The 15,061-nt window shown below is 64.8% G+C and overlaps 4 protein-coding genes across 4 annotated transcripts; 3 read left to right on the forward strand and 1 right to left on the reverse strand.

The window, feature by feature from the left end:
- Window positions 1-2,079: 2,079 nt before the first annotated feature.
- Window positions 2,080-2,627, forward strand: EMIHUDRAFT_61212 (Thioredoixin; the record flags this gene model as incomplete). Its single annotated transcript, XM_005775080.1, has 2 exons — window positions 2,080-2,297; window positions 2,372-2,627. 2 exons carry the CDS (start codon window positions 2,080-2,082, stop codon window positions 2,625-2,627), a joined length of 474 nt encoding a protein of 157 aa, XP_005775137.1.
- A 2,695-nt stretch (window positions 2,628-5,322) lies between these two features.
- On the forward strand, window positions 5,323-5,880 carry EMIHUDRAFT_195029 (hypothetical protein; the record flags this gene model as incomplete). Its single annotated transcript, XM_005775081.1, has 1 exon — window positions 5,323-5,880. The coding sequence occupies one exon, from the start codon at window positions 5,323-5,325 to the stop codon at window positions 5,878-5,880; it is 558 nt and encodes a 185-aa protein (XP_005775138.1).
- A 218-nt stretch (window positions 5,881-6,098) lies between these two features.
- EMIHUDRAFT_447631 (hypothetical protein) lies at window positions 6,099-9,035 on the reverse strand (the record flags this gene model as incomplete). Its single annotated transcript, XM_005775082.1, has 5 exons — window positions 7,918-9,035; window positions 7,396-7,681; window positions 7,074-7,253; window positions 6,887-6,977; window positions 6,099-6,782 (listed from the first exon to the last, which is right to left on the reverse strand). Exons 1-5 carry the CDS (start codon window positions 8,972-8,974, stop codon window positions 6,099-6,101), a joined length of 2,298 nt encoding a protein of 765 aa, XP_005775139.1. The 5' UTR covers window positions 8,975-9,035.
- Window positions 9,036-9,295: 260 nt separating this feature from the next.
- EMIHUDRAFT_51803 (hypothetical protein) lies at window positions 9,296-10,741 on the forward strand (the record flags this gene model as incomplete). The annotated part of the gene is made up of 1 exon (XM_005775083.1): window positions 9,296-10,741. A coding segment is annotated over one exon (1,446 nt), but the record flags the coding sequence as incomplete, so codon positions are not given.
- Window positions 10,742-15,061: the final 4,320 nt, after the last annotated feature.

Consider the following 15,061-nt stretch of genomic DNA (forward strand, 5'->3'; position numbering starts at 1 on the left):
ATCTTAGTCTCGCCGAGCCCGAGGCTCGAGAGACTATGGTGTATGGAGGGGAGACTGCACGGTGGGCGCGAGTGCCCACGTTTCTCAACACAATAGAATACACGCAAGATGACGTAAGATGGAGCAGCGCAGAGGGTAAAAAGATACCACCGGGCGCACGCGCGAACCGATGTGAGTTGGGCTTCGCCGTCACGGCGTCAGGTGCGGCTGAGGTGGGTGAGGAAGCACTCGATGCTCCGCTTGTTCCCCGGAAACAGCACCGCGAGGGCCTTGGCAGATCCGATGGCGGGGCCAGTCACCTCGCCCAGTGCACCATGCACAAGCCGGTCTCCGGACTCGAACTTCTGGCTGCGACCGTTGTGGAAGAGCTTTTCGCCCACACGGTACCCGCCCGGCAGGGGTGGGGCGGGCTTGCGGCGGAGCTGACTGAGGCGGAACTCGACGCTGTGCCGGTTCCCCTTGAACAGCAGCGCGAGGCCCTGGCCGGCGAGCGCGCCAGACCACGCGGGTCCAGTCACCTCGCCACGCGCTCCGTGCACGACGCGGTCGCCGCTCTCAAGTGTCTGAGACAGCCCGAGGAAGTACAGCCGCTTGCCGAGGCGGAACCCACCGGGCAGAGGAGGGGGCGGCTTGCGGCTGAGCGAGAGGAGGCTGCAAGTGACACACCACTTGTTTGGCGGGAAGTAGACCACGGCGGGCGGAGGGCCAACAACCGCGCAGAGCCCGCCGTGCTCGATCCGCTCACCGCTGTCGAGGTCTTGGGTGAGACCGGTAAAGTAGAGAGACTCGCCCAGGGCGTACCCGCCAGGTAGTGGCGCGGGAGGAGCGCGGCGGAGTTCGCTGACGGGAGAGAACATCGCGCCGCCGTTGGCGTTGCCTGGGAAGAGGATGTCGGCCATCGTGCCCTGTGAAGACCAGCCGATCACCCTGCCGCGAGCGCCGTACTCCGCTCGGTTGCCATCCGACGTGTAGCTGTGGCCAATGTAGAAGACATGCAGTGCGCCAGGAGTGCACGTTTCGTACTCGGGCGGAAGCGAGAGGTAGGTGCGCAGCTGCGGCCGTCCGGCTAGCAACGCTCGGACCTCGTTCCAAAGCGCCTCGCGGCCATCCACCGGCTCCCACTCATCGTGCGACAGCAGCTCCTCGAGCTCTGCGAGCCAGCTGCTGCCGTGCCCAGCCTTCTCGATCACCGGTCTAGCGCGTGGATTGATGACGACGTCGATGACGGCCGCATCCTCCATCTCGTAGTCCTGCGGGGACCTGCTGGTCTGCAGCTGCGTTTCTTCTTTGGTTACTCTGAGAGTCGGTGAGTTTGTGTGTCTGTGTGTCGCTCGCGCGCGCGGTCGTCGTTTTTTTTTGTCAGCTTGTTGTCCCGATTGGGTACGCAGTTGAAGACGCCGACTCGGACGTCAAAAGAAGAATCCGCCCGCCACCGCCTCGATAATGAGATGAATCAGTCATCGCTGCGGAAGCGCGCTCGCTCTCTGGGCTCTGCAATCGGTGCAGGTCGGAGAAGAAGAAATCGCGCCTTCTCTTTTTCTCGTTGGTGCGCTAGCACAGACGCGCGGGCGAAGCATGTCCAGCCCAAGCCCGAGCTGGTGCGAGTTACTCGACGCCAGCGTTTTCCCAGAGATCAAGGACCTTTGGCACGGCGCCGCTCCCTGCGAGTGGGCCGTGGCTGACACCTGCACGCGGGCGCTGCGGGACGGCACGTCTGGCAGCTCGGTTGGTGAGGGAGTTGCCGTCTTCCCTCCGGAGCCGATCCGTGCCGAGCTGTGTCGACGCCTCGCCACCGCCAGCGATGGCACCGCTGCCGCCACCGCCACCGCCGCCGCCGCCACCGCCGCCGCCGCCTCCACCGCTTCCGCAGCGGCGTTTGGCTGGAGGCGAGCCATCCGAGAGGCGCTCGGCAGTGCGGGCGGCGCGATGCGTCTCAAGCGGCTGCGTGGCGCCGTGCTCGCGGCGCACGCGGCGGCGGGCACGGCCGAGGCGGCACAGCTGCCAGGGCGGGAGGAGGAGTGTCGGAGAGTATTTCGGCGCAAGCTGCGCCGGCTGGAGGACGTGGAGGTGGAGGGCAAGATGGTGGTGCTGCGAACCGCCGCGGCCGAGGCCACATTAGCCGCGACCGCTGCCAGTGCCGCCGCCGCTCCCGCCGCCGCCGCCGCCCTCGCCGCCCCCGCCGCCGCGCCGTCGGCGGCTCACCACCAAGTCGTGGCTCTGCGCAACGAGGAGGACTGGCGGATGATGCTGCAGGCGTCGATGGAGACGCCGGCCGTGGTCAAGTTTGACGCGGCATGGTGTGCGCCCTCACCAAAGCCAACGCCCTCTCCGCGGGAGTCGCCGCCCTCACACCAGGATTCCCTCGCTGTAGGTGCGCCCCCTGCCGCGCGGTGGCGCCCGTCTTTGCCGCGCTGTGCGCGCGGCACTCGCACTTGCTCTTCGCGCGGCTGGACGTCGACGAGATGGAGGAGTGCGCCACCGAGCTGCGCATCACCACGATGCCCACCTTTTGCGTCTTTCGGCACGGCAAGCGAGTCGAGACGCTGAGCGGTGCCGAGAGGGCGCCGCTTATGGCGTTGGTGGAGCGGGCGGTGGCGCGCCTCGAGACGCCCAAGGCAGAGCCTTGAGGCGCGCGTTTTATGCAGTCCGAGTCGCGGAGTGGCCCGGTGGCCGTCGCAGAGCTTCGTGTTGTCTCCCTCCCCTGCCTGTCTCCAGTGCGGTGCAGTTGTTGAGAGCGCGTCCGGCTCCGATGTGCTGCACACATTACTCACCTTGATCCTTGTGTGCGATGACGGATGAGCATGAGGGACATTTTAGACTTCATTATAGTGCAAGATTGGTTACGAGCATATCCATATGTTTTCACCCTCAACGTGTACACCGAACACAAAACGGCCCTCTAGGACACCAAAGCCCTAACCTTCCAACGCTCCCCAGCTCCCTCCTTAGAGTAGGATTAAGTAGGAAAACTTTCCTCTAAACCCGCCCCCCGCGCCCCGGTCCACCCCCGCTGGCGCTGTCCGGCCTGTGCCACAGGCTGACGCTGTGCCGGTGGCGATGGCGGTCTCCCGCGCCGCCGCCAGAGCCGCGAGCGCAGTGCCGCGCCTCTTGAGCTGGTCGCCGTTCTCCGACGCCCCACCCCAACAGAGAGTTGACCACACACCTCATATGGCAGCATGCACACTGCTCTCCGGCTCACAGCTCACACAGCCAGAGCGGCAGAGCAGCGTTCCGGAGCCGCCCAATCATAGTGGTGTACCCCTCCCGCCTCTCCGTTCGGGGAGTGGGGGAGTCCCATGCTCGCCGCCACGAGCATCACATGTGCCGTGGCGTCAGTCACACGTGCATCGCTCATCCGCAGTGCGCGCCAGATTCCGGACTGTCGGTGATGCGGATTGCTTGCTCTGCCACCCTAGGCGAAAGTCGACTCTGCCGCTGCCGGAGCGGGGAGCTCCACGGCAAAGCTCGCGGGCTCAACGTTACTGAGCCATCACCATCGGGTCTCGGGGCGCGTTTGGCGCGCCTCACGGGCGAACCGACCGGCGTCTCAAGGCCGACGCCGGATAGGCGCCTTACGATGTCGGCGATGGTTGCGCTCTCGAGGTCGGCTACGTCTATCGGCAGTGGGACGTCAATTCGGGAGGAGAAATCTGTCTTGCCACCCAGCGTTGTACCCTCCACAGGGCGTGAGACTCGTCGCAGGCGCCAGGTGCCAAAGGCGTTCCTTTTCCATGCGAAGAACGTGGTGAACAGGCTGAGAGCCGCGAGGACGCAGGCGACTCCGACAACGGCCCAAACCACACTGTGATTACCACCACTGTTGTCGTCCGTCTCAGCTTTCAGGACAACGACGGCGGGCGGAGCACTGAACTCAACCGACACGCCGAGTATATCTCGCATGCGATCTAGGAAGCTGGTGTCAACAGCAGCGGCAGTGATTTCTTCGGCAGTTGCCCCACCGGCGGCCGGTAGGATGGTCACCTCCAAACGGTAATCGCCTAGGTCCTCCAATACCATCTGCTGGAGTGTGATGATCGTGCCAGCGCTGGCGAGGGACGATACGATGGCGAGCCCAACCAGGTCGTGATCGATGGCCTCCAGAGCGCGCTGGCGACGGTTGGCGCTGCCAATCTTGAGTGAGAAGGAGCAGGCACGAACATGGTCAGATCGAAGCAGCGAACGCGGCGGCGAGGGGTCTGGGTTCGGAGGCAGAGGTGCTGGGAGTGGCGGAGCCTGCGGCGGCGGCAGAGTCGGCGAGGGCGGTGGCTGTGGTGGCGGCGAGGGGTCCGGCGTCGGAGGCAGAGGCGCTGAGTCGTTAGGCGGAGCGAATGCCGGCGGCAGTGGCTTCGGCGAGGGCGGTGGCGAGGGGTCTGGGTTCGGAGGCAGAGGTGCTGGGAGTGGCGGAGCCGGCGGCGGCGGCAGAGTCGGCGAGGGCGGTGGCTGTGGTGGCGGCGAGGGGTCCGGCGTCGGAGGCAGAGGCGCTGAGTCGGTAGGCGGAGCGAATGCCGGCGGCAGTGGCTTCGGCGAGGGCGGTGGCGAGGGGTCTGGGTTCGGAGGCAGAGGTGCTGGGAGTGGCGGAGCCGGCGGCGGCGGCAGAGTCGGCGAGGGCGGTGGCTGTGGTGGCACGGGCGTAGGGATTGGCGGCATGGGCGTCGGCACCGGCGGCATTGGCATTGGCAGTGGAGGGCCCAAACTCGCACCGACGCACGGTAGGCACCACATCGGTCCGGACGTTGAGCGCACTTGAATGCAGAAGTTCAATCAAATACCGGCGCGCCGGGTTTCACAGCCTTGTTCTTGAGAAGAAAATACGTCGTATGGCGCTGTGCGCTGGTCTATGAGAGGTTGAGGTGCGAGCCCTTGAGGCCCTGGGGATGGGGGGATTCACACACCTTTCCTTGGAAAAGAAAAACCTTTCCTTGGAAAAGAAAAGGCCGAGCCTAAACGAAAGCAGTCCTCCTCCGGGAATGTACGTAAGAGCTACATACACTGAGAAGAGAGAGCTCCCAGTAAGCTAAAAGTACTAGTACACTGAAAGAATACTGCCCGCAAGTGTCGAACCTTAACTGAATCTTTCTCGCCGCCGAAACGCGTTGTCCTCGCGCGAAATCACTGAAGCGCTCCGCGAACCGAATCATGACTGGCATTGGGGTCTTGGCGGGGATGGGCCCTCGCAGCACAGCGCCGTTTATTGATCTCCTGGTGACTGCGTGTCAAGAACAGCTAGGCTGCCAGCAGGATGACGACTTCCCTCCCATGCACATCCTCTCCTGGCCGACTCCTTTTCGTGTGTACGGTGAGGGCTCTGACTATGATGACTCAATGCGCGCCGCAATCGCTGCTGGGTTTCAGCGCTTGCTGTCCACGGAAACCTGCTTGGATGTAATTTGCATGCCGTGCAACTCAGCTCACGCATATGTGTCGGCGAAAGGGCCAAATAGGCCGCCAGGAGTCGATTGGGTCGGTATCGTTGAGGCAACTTTGGCCTCTCTGCCAGCCGGGGAGAGGGATGTGGTGCTCTGGGCCACACCCGGAACGGTGCGCAGCGGTATATACCAGGCCGGGCTGAATCAGGCATTCAACTCAGCTGTCACGGAGCAGCAACAACCTTCCGTTTCAGCGCTGATCACGAGCGTGAAAGAGGGCAACATCGCTGCGGCTTCAGCCTCTGTGTGCTCTCTAGTGGCGCAGCTGACACAGAGCCCAACGTCCTGCGAGGCGACACCCACTGTCATAGTTGCCTGCACTGACATAAACCCCGCCCTGCTCGCCGCCGGCGCCACTAAAGCTGGGCCTTGTCTCCTCAAGCTCGAGACGGTGCTGCTAGTTGACTCGGCCGCATGCTTGGCTGCGGCCGTTGTGTCTCGCGTGCAGATGTGAAACCAACAACTATGCAGAAGCCGCGCCACACAGCGCACACAGCTCTCACTATAGGTGCGCGCCGCGCATATCGCGCGCCCCCGAGCGAATGTGCGCTGTGACCTCTGGTCCTCTGCGTTATCTCTGGGGGGGATGGCTTTACGATATCTCCCTCTGGGACTCTCTCGTCCGTCCGCGCGCAATCATCACGGCTATCCATGCAAACTCGACGTACCGTGCTAAGAATAAGAAGAGTAATAATAAGAATCAGATTGTCGTGTGCTGCTTGTGCTGCCGTTTAAAGCCGCTTCCGCCACCGCTGGCACCACCCAGCCTGTGCCGCGCGACCTCCCGGGCGCCGCCTTTGCCGTAAGCGGCTTTCCCGCCTGCGGCGCGCTGCACGCGTCATTCTTGGCGCCGACTTTGACGACCACCGTGTTGCCGGTGTCGACCTGTCGCAAGCAAGGCGCGCCCTTGAGGGTGGCGACCAGCTGCGCGCCGTTGAGCTCGAAGCCGGCGCAGCGCTCGCCATGCGCCTCGCAAATGGCGACGGCGGCCGCCGCACAGACCCGGCACACCGCTGCCGCCTCCTTGCGCTGCGCCTTGGAGCTCGCATTGGAGAGTGCGGCGAGGTCAAGGCCCTCGGGGCAGCCGTAGTCGTGCCCGCGCACCGCGCTCGAGGCGGCGACCCGCCACCTGGGCTTGCCGCTGCGCCGCTCGTCGTCGTAGCGCGCGCCGCCGCAGCTGCGGTAAGCGGGCGGCAGCAGCAGCGTGGCGGGGTCGTAGCTCGCCATCAGCGGCGGCGGCGTCGCGTCCGGCGCGAGCGGTGCCCACGCCGCGATGAGAGGCCAGTGGTCCGACGGCGGCTCCCCTCCCGGCGCCGCCCGCAGCACCTGCGCCGCGAGCGGCCGCATGCGGCGCGCCTGCGACGCGCGACCGGGGCCGCCGTGAGAGCGCGGTGTAGCTGCGTGGGAGTGCACGGTGCGCGGGTTGTGCGGCGACGCGCCATTGCGAAGTCGAGCACGACGTGCGGGTACATGAGGTCCCACGTGGCGAGCGGGTGAGCGGGGAAGGTTGGCTCGGGCGTGACGCCGAGCGCGGTGAAGGCGTCGACGTACCTGACCGGGGCGGCGAGGGCGGCGGCGGGGATGGCGGCGGCGGTGAGGGGGGTGGAGGCGGCGACGTGGCGGAGGCTGCAGAGGCGCGGGGCGCACCCGGCCGCGCGCAGGTGCCAGCGGGGCAGGTGCGGGTCGTTGAAGTCGCCCATCAGCAGGACGGGCTCCGCGCGCCCGCCGCCGAGCTCTCTCACGACGCGCAGCAGAGCGCGCGTCTGCCCGACCCGGGGGCTGCGCCCGGACTCGTACTCGACCGGCTCATCCGGATGCAGGAGGTGCCTACTCGGAGGTGTGGAAGCCGTGAGAAGAAAGCGCCGCTCAGCGCGCAAACTTGCAGGTCCGAGAGGAGGAGTGCAGGCTCCCGACGAGGAGGGTGGGCGGGTCGCCCGGCCCGACGGCGTGCGGCGCAAGGCGTGCCCACGCGAGCGTGCGCCCGCTCCCGAGCGGCGCCTCGCCCTCGCCCAGCAGCGCGAAAGCCGACGTGCGGAACAGGACCGTCGAGTCTGTCTCGCGCAAGCGCAGCTTTGGCGCGGCGCCCGCCGGAGGCTTGGCAGCCGCGGGCTTGCTCCTCGCCGGCGGCGGCTTTGCGGCGGAGAGGATCCGCGTGTGCGTCGGCAGTGCCTCCCCCAGAAGGTGCGCGAGCCCCACCGACTCCTGCACGCACACGATGTCGGCGTCGTACGTCTTTAGCGTCGCGACCAGCGAGCCTGTGGTGGCGCATCACGTGGGTGAGCAGAGCCGGCAGCCCGCCCCCTGACTTCCGACGCATCTCGCAGCGAGCCTCTCCGGCGGGAGAGCTGGTTCCCTCCCCAAGCGTTGAGGCTCAGAGAGGTGAGCGCGTAGCTGCCCGCGCCGTGCCACGCCAGCCTGCGTCGCACCGGCGGGCGCTCCTGGGCGCTGCCTCCTCCTCCCACACCCTCTGCACCCCCCACACCCTCCGCACCGGGGCCTGCACCGCCACCCGCCCGACGCTCCGCTGCACCCTTCCACCCGCCGCCAAGCTGTTCACAGCTCGCCGAGTCAAACTGCGGGAACCGCTCGGCGTCGTAGCAGCGGCCCTGGTGGGAGCAACCGTCGCAAGTGGGCGTGGCACCAGGCACCGCGCCACTTCCACCGCTGCCTCCGCCGCCGCCGGCGGAAGCGGGCTGCGGCGTTGGCGTTGGCGACGGCATCATCACCGCCGGCGCCGCAACTCCTTCGAGCCGCACGGCGACGAGCAGCGGCCAGTGCGCCCCCGGCGGCTCCGCCTGCTTGCCAAGCCAGCGCCGACACACCGTCGTGCCGAGAGCGACCGCCCCGCCCCCCAGAACGACACTCGCCGACTGGTGGGGCGGTGGCCAGCTGGAGTCTGCTGGGCTGGTTGCCTCCGCCGGAGCGCCAAGCGCCTCGAGACTGTCCTGAAGGTGATAGCGGCGACACATCTCGCGCCACCCGGTGGGCGTCTCGTCGGCGGAGATGGAGAGCCCGACGACGAGCGGCCCCGCCGCCGCAGCCGCAAACCGCGGGAGGTCGTTGCTTCTCCCAGCGCCGATGGCAGCCCGCGCCTTGCAGGCTCCACTCGAGGCGATGCGGGCGAGGCCCGCGGCCGGCTCTCGGGCCGAGGGAGCCTCGACGAACAGCGAGCGGCGCGCCCACAGAGACGGCACGCCGGCCGCTCCACTGCCAACGAGCAGCCGTCCGTGGTGCGGAAGAGCTGCGTGCACCGCAGACGAGAGGTTGCCCACCCGATCGTCACCGTCCGGCGCGGCGACCAGATCGGGGTCAGCATCGGACAGCAGTTGCTGCAGCGCCGCTCTCCGAATGCGGCCGAGCGGGACAACCGCAACAGTGAGCGCAAGAGTGCAAGGCAAGCCGTCAGGCGAGCCACCGTCAGGCGAGCCACCGAGCAAAGCCGGAGCACGCGAACGCCACAGCGGACGGTGCATGTTGGGCACCAGGGAGAGAAGCAGGATGACCAGAAGCAGCGGGACGTGCCACCATGAGCACCTTTGCTTGATCATCGTATCACTTGGCGCAGAAAAGCTGGCGTGCACAGCAGGGCGCGGGAGGTGCCAAATGCTGGGACGCTTGTTTGTGTACTGCTCTTCGAAAGAATTCGGGACGACCGATTCTTTCTTCCTTGTGGCAATCGATCGCTGTCGTGGGATCGCTTGTCATGTGAGAGAGTGGGTTGGGTTCTTGTTATCCGCTTTCTCTCTTTCAACGCCCATCGCGGGGTCCAGTAATATTTGTCCCGCGCATATGGCTGGCGAGCGAGGGAGCGGACTTGTGCGATGCTCGCCGTTTTGTTCGTCACGGCCCTCACACAGGACAAGCCACTGTCTGCCGTGCTTAGTGCCGTCGTTCGTATCGAAGTCTCGGCGGTGCGTCCCAATTACGTCCGGCCTTGGCAGACAGAGCCGCTGCAGAGGCGGCGCGGCACGGGCTTCGTGGTAGAGGGCAGGCGGATCTTGACCAATTTTCACGTCATCGAAGACGCCGTGGATATTCGGCTCTCGCGTAGTGGTGACGCACGCCGCTGGTCTGCCAGGTTGCTCCAGTCAGGCGCAGATGTGGACCTCGCGATCCTTGGAGTTGACGCCAATGCCGACGAGTTTTTCGCACCCGAAGTCCAACCGATCAAGATAGCGCCGACTCTGCCGATGCTCCAGGACCCCGTGCGCGTGCTTGGCTTCCCCGAGGGCGGTCGAACGATCTGCGTCACCGAGGGCATCGTCTCGCGAATAGACGCAAAAAATTACCGACTGGGCCTCACCGCCAGCCTCTCTCCAGGAGACCATCTGGTGCTACAGATCGACGCGGCCATCAACAGCGGCAACAGCGGCGGTCCCGCATTGGCAGCGGACGGCCATCTCGTCGGTGTCGCCTTCCAGGGCCTCGACGCGGCGCAGAGCGTGGGATACGTCATACCTGCGTCGGTGGTGCAAACTTTCCTGACAAACTGCCTGCACGGGGGAGGGCGATACGCAGGTGTGCAGGAGGTTCCTTTTCGTGTCCAGCGTCTTGAGGCGACCGCTCTCCGCAGCCGCCTCGGCGTCCCCCCCGGCACGAACGGCGTTGTGGTAACCGCCGTCAGCGACCTTATGGCGGTGACAAATAGCAGCAGCTTGCTAGTGGATGATGTGATCACGTCAATTGATGGCACGGAATTGGGAAATGACTACACCGTGCTACTCCGAGCCGGCGAGCGGGTGGGCGCGGACTACCTCATTACCTCCAAGCACATCGGCAGTCCGACCACGCTGGGACTACTCCGCGACGGGCGTCGCCTAGCCTGGTCGGGCGTGCTCGGGCCGATCCCCCCACCGATCCCCCGCACGCATGGGCTGGACGCCTCCCCAGAGTGGGTCTTGATCTGCGGGTTTCTCTTCGCGCCCTTGACCGCGCCTCTCGTCGATGCAGTCAGCGTCGAGAACGGCGGCCTCGATTCGCGCGTGCACGACGTCTACCGTGACGCAGTCGAGCGAAAGCACGGGTTCCGGCGCAGGGATCTCCCGTCGCCCCCAATCGTGCTGCTCGACATATTAACGCACGAAGTCAACTTTGGCTACCCCTTCGGTGGGTGGCGCGTCTTCAAGTCGTTCAATGGGGCGAACACCAATCAGCAATGGAGTCTGCAACGGCTGTACCAGCGATGGCGGCAGGCGAAGCTTTCGGCCAAGCCTTTCGTCGAGCTGCGCTTCACCGACGAGAGTCGCGCAGTCCTCTCCACCAGGGAGTGCGCGGACGCGGAGCCAGCCATCCTCAGCCGGTATGGCATCCCATCTGTTGCTGCGCCGTCGATCATGGCTCATACAGGCCCGCGTCGGAGATTAGAGGGCTCATCGCAGGCCGAGGCGCCGGGGCGATGGACACGCCGGCACAGGGCGACGGCTCGAAAGCACGCATAGCCTTGAGACGCAGGTCCGCTCGGAGGGCGCAACGACGCATCAGCCGCGGTCTCGAGCCCGCGGCGCATAGTATACTGTGAACACGTGTGGCGCACATACAAACGCCAATAGAAAAACTACCACCATATCGAGCCTGCGCGCCAGCTATCACCCCACAGCATTATTTCCGAGGGCGGCCGAGGTGGGGCTCGACTTTGGGGCGAGCCTGAGCTTCTGCGCAACCTGATGCATCTCTCGCCGCTTCGCCACGCCTCTCAACCACTCCTTCAGAAACGGTGTCGCGGAGTCGATCTCTGTGTGAGCGATCGGAGCGTACAGCGAGTCGAAGAAGGTGGCCGCGGTGAGGGGGGGGAGGATAATCGGATCGTTGTCGATGCCGATGCCACCCTGCAACAGCGGGTCCTGAGGGTACAGGATGCAAAAGGCGAGCAGATTCACCTTGTAACCAGCCTTCAAGCCCCAGGCCGGGTTGTCAATCGTGGTGAAGGTCCCCCTGAGCAGGTTCGAGCCCTTGTACCTCGACTCCCTCGGCGCCTCCTCCTCTTTCCCAAACATGCTGTCGAGGATCCCGCGGTCCCCAACGTAGTCCTCGCCCACACCCGTCGAACTTGACGCTGCCTCGCTGTCGTCCGGCACATCAAACACCTCGAGGATGGAGTCCTCATCAGCCACGTTAAAGGCCTTCGCCCCAGCCTTTCCCAGCAGCCCCCCTTCTGGCTGGCCCATTTGCTGAAAGAGAGCGAGATCAGCCTCCGCTTCTGCCAGCGCCTTCTTCTCGACGTCCGGGACTGCCTTCCCCGTGACCGGATTCGTCAGGGTTTTGAGGCCAGGCTCCTGCACGATGCAGCAAAAGTTGAAGCAGGAGGAGCCGTCAGGCTTTGCGTACCCCTTCTTGCCGGGCTTCTTTTGCGACGGGCACGCCCAATCTGCGGTCCATCCGCACCCAGGCTTGCAGGCCGCGCAACCATTCTTGCAGGACGTGTCAACCTCACGCGCGGCGCTCGGTGCCCCGCGCGCGCCAAAGAAGTTAGAAATGTCATTCTGCGCGGCGGCGCCGAGGCGACCATTGGCGATTCCCGAGATGATCTCGTCCGGGAGCCGGAGTGGGTCGTCCAAGCTGCCGAAGAAATCGGCGATCCCAGTCGACGTGTAGTAGTTGACCCAGCAGGGGCTGCCATCCAGCTTGCATTCCGAGTCGGCAGTCCGCGGATACTTCTCGGCAAATATCATCGGCGAGGGCACCATGGTGAGACCTCCCGGACCCGCAACGACACGCGAGCCGACGGGCTTGCCAGTGTCGCTGAAGAAGGGGCCAAGCCCGTTGAACGTAGGGTTCTTGTCGCCGTCGTTGACGAGGATGATGTCGAACGACTTGTCGCGGCAGTCGAGGGTCGCGTCGCCCGCCTCGCAGTCTCGAATCATCGTGGCAATCGTCATTGCAAGCGCCGTGTTCTCGACGTAGACGCCGTCCATCCCGCGGTAGCCGGGGATCCACGAGCGGCTGTCCGGCTCATCGAGCGTCACGGTCTCGTCCTTCGGATAGTGCAACGACAGGTCGACCCCAAGGTGGTCGAGGCCAAAGGGCATGCAGTCGTCTACAAAGCCGTCCACCTCATTGTTGAGGAAGTCGTCCGTCGTGTCCTCGCCCGTGGCCCACCGGTAGAACGCAGCGGTCATCGAGCCGTCGCTCGGCTTCATGCCGATGGAATTAGCGAGTTCGATCAGAAAGACGGACCCCTTCATCATGGCGCCGTTCTTGTTCTTTGTGGCCTGCAGCGTCCCCCTCAGCGCCTGCTTCATAGCCTTCTTGATGATGTACGGGCAAGTCCCAGCGCCGCCCGCCGCCGACGACATGGCGGTGAGCTCGTGCAACTTCGTTTCCGCCGGCGTCGGGAAGATGGCAGGGATGATCTCCTCAGGCTTTTCCAGATCGGGCGTCCCCTCGATGCCCCGCACGGCGCTCCGGGTGCGTTGCTGCATGTCGAGGCTCCCGCAGCAGTACGAATAGCAGGCCGACTGGTCGTCTTCCGCAACCGACCCGAACAACTTCCAGAACCACTTTGGTCGCCACACTGTCTTGCCTCCTCCGGTGTGCGCGTCCTCCGGGCACGCGTACCGCATCGTCCAGCTGCAGTCGCACCGGAACGGCTTCCTGACCAGGGGAATCTCCGCGCGCGAGTAGGGCCCAGGCTGATAGAGCGGCACGAGGAAGCCGTCGTAGCCCAGCTCCGATGTGCGCGACTTGGAGACGTGGGCAAAGGGAATCGTCGTCCCCTTCGCCCACCCCTCGGGCATCTCGAGCGAGACTTGCCTCGTGTCGTCGCCCTTGCCGACCCACGAGTCTGGCGGGAGCGCGAGCTGCTGTACAAGGGCGGCGTCGGGCATCCCGTGTCGCGGCGCCGTGTAGTTGAGCTCGAGATAGTTGGGGATGATGCCGCTGAGCATGTCGTTGATGTACACGTGCCAGTCGCTTGCCGGGAAGTTGACCACGTTGAGCAGCTTGGTGATGGCGTGAATATAGCCGGCAAAGAGGCTCACGAGCTGCCGGTTCTGGCAGCGGTTGTAAACTTCGGTGGCCCCCTTCTTCCCGAAGAGGAGGCCCTTGGCATAAGTGATACCCCAGTCCCTGAATACATCGTCGATAGGCCTGTACTTGCCGTCCTTGCCCTTGCGAGTCAGGTCCTCGTGAACCTTGAGCGAGTAGGAAAACTGCGCGCGGCGGTGGAAGGGTGAGTGAGGGGTTGGAGAGGTGGAGTGGCGACGGTGGGACGCGAGTCTCTGTGTGCCTGGGTCGCAAACCACTGGCCTCCAGAGTTGCCGCCCAGGTGCGTCACGGCCTGCCAGTTCAAGCCCACCTAGCACCGATTGTGGCCGTGCGATTAGGAGGAGAGGTGCGGAAGAACCCGCACGCAAGTGCGGCGCGGTCCTCGTCGAACGCCATGGAGATGGCACGCGCGTAGGCAAAGCCTGCCGTCATGGTACGAAACCCACCCCCGCTGACTGCCAGTCCAAAGGGCTTCCGCGGACCCGCTGGAGGCATCTGGTAGGCCTTTTCATGCTCCACCGGCGTCACGACTTGTTGGCCCGTCCTGTGGGCATTTGGGCAGAAGGAGCGTGAGCCGCTGGAGCAGTACGGCAAGGAGGGAGAGCGTGCGCACGTGATCAGCGTCCAATACGAATGAAAGTACTTGCGCAGAGTCCCGAGGGACAAATCCACCTGGAACCGCACGTGAGAGACGCGTGCGCACGAGAGCGCGAGGGCGGCCTGATCCAGCGCGAGTGCAACGCACCCGATCATCGGGCGAACTCTGCCATGGCCATGTGAAGGCAGCGGCGAGGGGTAGCAGCAGCAGCACACCGAGGAGCCTCAGGCGGCCGCACCCCGCCATCGCCTTTGCTCTCGCCTGGCTTCGAGGCCGACGGACGGGCGGAACGGGAATTAGCGGTAAAACACCCGGCGCCGTGGGCTGGCTCAGTCCCTCGTCTCTCTCCCTCTCTCTCCCCCCCTCTCCCCTCTCTCTCTCTCTCTCTCTCTCTCTCTCTCTCTCTCTCTCTCTCTCTCTCTCTCTCGCTCGCTCGCTCTCACTCTCTCTCTCTCTCTCTCTCTCTCTCTCTCTCTCTCTCTGTGTGTGTGTGTGTGTGTGTTTTGAATGAGTTTTTAGTGAGAGAGAGAGATTTTTGAAGACCAAGTAGTGAGTGAGTGTATGAGTGAGAATTAAATGAATCTGCGGTTGATTTCTTATCTTGCAGCAATGAGCTCCTGCCGAGGTACGGTCCTGTCGACGAGGGTGGATGTCGGCACCTGTGCGTGCTGTCGATGACGTAGCGTGCGCGTGGCATCAATACCCACACAAGAATGAAGAAAAAGCCGGCGTGGTTTGCCCGCGATAGTGCTAGCACGTGTCCTCGTCCCATCCCTCGTTTGGCGTGTCTGTTTTCTTTCTTTCTTTTTAGTGCTAGCACGCGCCAGTCCGCACCTGTGTCGAGCCTGCCTGCTGTGTCAGGGAGCATTTCCGAGACACCATATGCGAGTCCTCACGCGCTGGGGGTGGCGAGTCGGTTGTGCAGTTTTCATGCCGCCGGCACCGGCGTCGGGCCAATTACTTTTTTTCGGATTCCCACGCCTTCGCTGCTCTCGGTGTCCTGTGGATGATCCGCTCGCTGGTTGTCCTGCTGCTGTGCGCGGCGAGCAGCGCG

Source organism: Emiliania huxleyi (assembly GCF_000372725.1).
Source record: "Emiliania huxleyi CCMP1516 unplaced genomic scaffold EMIHUscaffold_3, whole genome shotgun sequence".
Lineage (NCBI taxonomy): Eukaryota > Haptophyta > Isochrysidales > Noelaerhabdaceae > Emiliania > Emiliania huxleyi.